The sequence below is a fragment of the Condylura cristata genome, unplaced genomic scaffold, assembly GCF_000260355.1.
Source record: "Condylura cristata isolate star-nosed mole 26May11 unplaced genomic scaffold, ConCri1.0 scaffold00026, whole genome shotgun sequence".
NCBI classification, from domain to species: Eukaryota; Metazoa; Chordata; class Mammalia; order Eulipotyphla; family Talpidae; genus Condylura; species Condylura cristata.
In genome coordinates this window covers 28,678,350-28,683,969 of record NW_004567127.1, presented here as the reverse complement: position 1 = coordinate 28,683,969, position 5,620 = coordinate 28,678,350, and the positions used below count along the sequence as shown (strand labels likewise).

Sequence of the window (5,620 nt, the reverse complement as noted above, 5' to 3'; positions counted from 1 at the left end):
CTGCGGGCGAGCTCCCCCGGCGGCGGCGGGAGCGGCGGCTCGTCGGCCTGAGGAGAAGACGGCTGCCCGTCGGCCTCGCCGGCCGGCACAGATGCTTCGGTAGCCGTGACCGGGAGCGGGTCAGCGCCGGCCTCGCTGCCGGGAATGGGCTCCATCTCCGGCTCGGCCTCTCCGGCGCCCCCCTCCCCGGGGGACGCTGCAGTCGCTGCCGCCTCTGCAGCCACAGCCGCCATTTTCTTCCTGGCTTCTCCCTCCTCCAACTGGGGCGGCGGCAGTGGCGGCGGCAGCGCTGCTTGGTTCCTTGGGCCTTCTCCTCCCTATCGCAGAGTGTTGCGTCCCGCCCTTTCCCTAATGTTCGTTACTGGGCCCACGCCATTGGCTGTTTCTTACACCCCTCCCGCAATCATGACATTCTATTGGCCAACCAGGAACGTCTATCATCTAGTTAATCCAGCCCTCCCACTCAAAGTAGGAACTTGTCATTGGTCGGAAGAGTTGTCAACCATGAATCTCTGGGGGGGGTTGGGGGCGGGCTACACAGGAGTAAGGGGAGAGTCACAAAAGCAGAGGCCTACACTTACCGTCTCTTTCTATTGGCTAGAAGAGATAATGAATATGGCTGGTTGGCCCACGCACCTGCCCATTATTAGTCAGGCCTTTCAAAGGTGGGAGAAGGGAGAGAATCACGTGGCGTGCCAGTTCTTTCAAAGGCGACAGAGGGGAGGAGTAATAGGAGAATGTGGGAGGGGAGCGGCTTCCCAAGCATCCCTGCGCCGAGGTCCTTAGAATAAACGCTATTTCTAGGCGCGGACCTGCCTGCGGCGATGTGTGGGCAAAATAAGCATCTTTGGGTGGAACAACTAACTTTGATAATGATTCCACAGAGGTTTGTGAGCGCTTATTGTGCTAGGCACTATGCTAAGTACTGGGGATAGAATGATGTGCAAGACGTTCTCCATAATCTCCAGTATCTCCCGTCCCCCCCAACACACACCTTGCCCCCTGCCCCGAAACAAGGAGTGCCTTCCTTACACTTTCTAGGAACAACACACCTACGAATTTCAAAGTAGGAAAATACTAATGAACAGAGAAAAGACTGCAGGCATAGTTGATTAAGCTGAGGAATGTTCCAGAGAGCAGCCCTGAGGCACTGCTAAACTTATGAAGGAGCCCTGGAAATGGGTGCACCTGGCTCGTTGCTAGGGCGTTTATCTTTATTGACCTCTCTTGTGCCACGGGTACAAAACGTCTCTACAGCGTACTGGTTTGCAACATTAATTCTTTTAGTTTGTTAGCTCTGGAAGAAATCTGCTGTGTCCATTACTCACAAATTGCACCTCAGAGTCAAACTTTTCTCCACAAGAGATGGTATAAGCTAAGAATGCCAATGGAAAGAGTGAAGAAAAGTTGCTGCCATTGGATCCTCCCTGTTGGTGCAACTGGTTGAAACGCGGCATTCTGAGGCCATCAGCAGCCACTGCAGCACTAGTTCAATTCCTGGCCAGGGAGGTGACCCACATGGGGCAGCAGACCTCTCGTCTCACCAGCGGTTCCCCTCAGCAATGTATTTCAGTCAATGTGCCTGTTCTGTTCCCAGGCGCCACCCCCCCACCTCTGGCCTGTACCCCAGTTCTTGTATGCATAAATAACTAAATCTAAAAAATTAAAAAGTTGCTGCCATTAACACAAGTAAAAAATAAATTCTATAAAAATAAAAAATAAATTACTAGAGTCGTATAATATACTATGTGCACTAAATACAGATACTTAGTATAACTTAATACAACTTAACTCAATACTGCTATCAGAAAGGTACTACTCTATGGGTAGAATAATTTTATACAAGTTTATATAATAATTTTATAGAGCAATCCAAGCCCAAAGATAAGGCCAAAGTCCCTCAACCAGTAAATTCAAGAGTCAGAATTCCAGTTTTACACTGAAAAAAACTGAAAATGGCAAAATGCAAATATCACCACATGTGCTGCCTATTCCAAGCCATGGCTCATCAAGACAGTCAGGGCATGTTCTGAAGCTCCAGAGTAACAAAAGGAAATGAATTTGCCAAGTGCCCATCCTGTGCCAGAAACTTCCCCCAGAAATTCTCATTTAAGTTTCCAAGTTAATATAAAAAATTTTAATCTTGACTTAAGCCTTCTTCTTTACAGATGAGGAAACTAACCCTAAATTAGTTATAGATCTTAGCAGCTGCACATACAGCTAGAAGCAAATAAATCCCATCTAACCCAGATCTTTCCAAATGTGCTGTTTCACTAACTCCTTCACTGAACAACTGATTATCTCTTGCAGGCTAAATGCCACCTGATGGAGGAAGGAATGCAGAGGAGGCATCACAAGACTGAGTCACATAAAGGAGACAGATAGAAGGGGCTATTGCAGCAACTGACACAGCCATAACATCAAGGTCAACCTGTGTCCTGTGTCCGGGATGCAGGAGTGCCCAGCAGATAACAGACTGTTGGGGGCTGTGTCTGAAACTCAAAATCCAAAAGGTGAAAGATAAGGGCATGGAGATGAAGGTCACCAGAAATCTCTTCAAAGACAACCAGCTTAGGCTCACAGGGAGTGAGCCCCTCCCAGGAGAGGCTGTCTATCTATATTCAGGCAGTCTCTCCACCAGCTCAGAGCAGCCACTCCTCTGCCCACCTATGACTATACAGGTGCTTCTTTCCACCCACTCTCTCCCTCTGCAGGGCAGCAGTGTCCTGCCAGCCCATGACCTGTACCATGCCAGGACTTCTCTGCACTTACCTCCCTCAGTGGAGGCCGCTTTCCTAGAACCGCTCGCCTGCAACCATGCAGGTCTCTCTCCCTGCAAACCTGTCCCATTCAAGGTCTGCCCGTTTGTGTCTATGCAAGTGTCTTTTCTCTCCTGTCTCTTTCTAATAAACTTTACTCTTTAAAAATCTAACTGAGGCCCTCCCTGGTGGCACAGCGGGTTAAAGCACTGCACTAAGAATCAAAAGCCACTTCCGCATGAGTTCGATCCCCGCCTGCCCCAGAGGAGATCCACATGGCGTGGCAGACCTCTCCTGACCTGCCCGCTGCTCCCCTCAGTAGTGTACTTTGTCGATCTGCCTGTTCTATTCCCCACTCTGTCTCTGGTGAATCCTCTCACCACACCTGAGCCTCTGGCCTGTACCCCAGTTCTGTATGCATAAATAAATAAATCTTAAAAAAAAAAACAACTAACTGAGACTCTGCCTCATGGAAAATCTCACCACGCGCTGCTGAAAAGGGAGCTCTGGCGAAACCTTTCCCAGAGTGAACCCAAGAACCCCAAACTCAAAAGACAGCATCACCACCTAACAGGGTTTTCACTATCATCACTTTGTCTACAGTTCACCAAAATTAATTAACTTAAACATTATTTAATTTTAGATATTCTTGACCCAACCAAGTTTCCACATTGGTTTCCATCAACCTTCCACAGGAAGAAAAATACAGTTCTGGTCTAGGACGCGATTACCTTTTGCAGTAATTCAGTAGAACATGCTGCAGTGAATCACTTAAATTAAAGATTTATAGCAGGTTGTTGCTTACCAAGTTACCTTCTAAAGCACCATTTTCTTTATTTTGTAAAGGTTTATTTATGCATACAGAACTGGAGTACAGGCCAGAGGTGCAGGGGTGGTGACAGGACTCACCAGAGACAGAGTGGGGAGCAGTACAGGCAGGATGACAAAGTACACTGCTGAGGGGAGCAGAGGATGCAACGGGAGAGGTCTGCTGCGCCATGTGGGTCGCCTCCTTGGGCAGTGCTGTGGCTAGCTTGTATTGCTGCACTCTAACCTGTTGGGCCACCATTTCAACCAGCAACTCAAGATCCTCTGCTATCTCCACATTCACCTAAGTATATCCTCTTCTACTTGCAGATGGACCTCTTTTCCTATACTTTAAAGGTTTGTTTTACAGTACTCTTAAAGTCCCCTAAAATCTAGCTTGTCAAAATCTGGCTTCCTCCTTTTATTGGTCCATTCATTCAGCAAATAAATACTGATGGTCTTGTAGGTGTCAGCTATTGGGTTCGGAATGCAGATGGCATGCAGAAAGCATACAGAAAACTTAGTACCTGGCCTCCTGGAACTTAAGTTTCTACAAAGGAGTTAGAAAATAAACAAAACATGAACAAACCAAATTACAAACTGTGAACAATGTCACAAAGAAACTAGGGGACACCCTGATGGCAAGAGAGATTAAAAATATGACTCTACCAAGCCATCACCAGTCACTGCAGAATGAGTTCAATCCCCAAGTCAGGGAGCTCCTAACCCACAAGTCGCAGCAGACCTCTCCAGTCTCATTCCCTGCTGCCCTCAGCAGTGTATTTCAGTAGATACACCTGTTCTGCTCCCCACTCTGTCCTCTTACCACCCTCCACCTCGGGCCTACCCCCAGTTCTTGTATGCATAAATAAATAAATATTAAAAAAAAAAGATTAAGAGGAGAGACAGAGGTTCTCTTTAAGTAAAAGGTCAGAAAACTCTTCTTGAAGGACAAGACAACTTAGAAAAAATGCAAAGGATAAGAACCTCCCAGGTGGCCTAGGGGTTAATTCTCAGCTCTATACAGCTAAGGTCTGAGATGGGATCCCAGCCAGGGAGGCTGACCCACCTATGGCACTGCAGACCTCCCCTGTCTTGCCCACTGCTCCCCTCAGCAGTGTATTTCAGTAAAAATCTGCATTTCTGCTCCCCACTCTTTCTCTGGTAAATCTCCCCTACCCCTCACACCTCAAACCTATACCCCAGTTCTTCTACACACATACAAAGGAGCCAGTTACTGACAGTGCTGGAGGAACTTTTGGGTCAAAAGGTTCAAATGCTAAAGTCCTGAGGCAAAAGAGGGCTTGACTGATTCTAGAAACAGGAAAGAGAACAACTGAAGAACAATGAGCAAGGAAGATAAACGAGATAAGGAACACTAGGGACAAATCCAGTTTTATGTGTTCAAAAAAAGAACATCTGCCCTCAGGGAGTTCCAGTTCTAAGTGGGAACCCAGATGGTATCTGTGCTATTGTTTCCTGCCCACCCTGCATTCAACCCATGCTGCACAGAATTGGCACCCAATGTTTGATGAATGGGTGGGTACCCACAAATATGATTTGAGTTATCAGTGGCTACCTGAATGGTTGGTTGGAGGGTATCTTAGTCTGTAGGGGGCTGTCAAGCACATGAAAAGCAGGCACAGTCCTGGGATCTTCCTCCAGACTCAGTGTTAATTCACAGGGCTCCTTCTACACACACACACACACACACTCTCAATTTAACGCTCCACTTCCATGTCAAAAGAGCTCCTTAAAAAGTCTGCCTCGGCCCTCCCAGGTGGTGCAGCCGGTTAAAGCACACTAAGAAGCTTAAGCCACTTCCGCATGAGTTCAATCCCCCCCCTACCCTGGAGGAGATCCACATGGCCCGGCAGACCTCTCCTGACCCACCCGCTGCGCCCCTCAGCAGTGTACTCCGTCAATCTGCCTGTTCTGCTCCCCACTCTGTCTCCGGTGAAGCCGCTCACCCTCCGCATCTCTGGCCTGTACCCCAGTTCTGTATGAATAAATAAATAAATCTTAAAAAAAAAATTTTTTTTTAAAAGTCTGCC

At 47.7% G+C, this 5,620-nt stretch overlaps 1 protein-coding gene across 1 annotated transcript in view; it reads right to left on the bottom strand.

Annotated features, from left to right (window-relative positions):
• The window catches only part of PWWP2A (PWWP domain containing 2A), a 19,833-nt gene extending 19,568 nt beyond the window's left edge, over positions 1–265 (bottom strand). Inside the window, exon 1 of the mRNA XM_012730034.1 lies at positions 9–265. Coding sequence (XP_012585488.1) covers positions 9–233 — 225 coding nt within the window. The 5' untranslated portion in view covers positions 234–265. The remainder of the gene's footprint in view (positions 1–8) is intronic.
• Between the last annotated feature and the right edge of the window lie 5,355 nt (positions 266–5,620).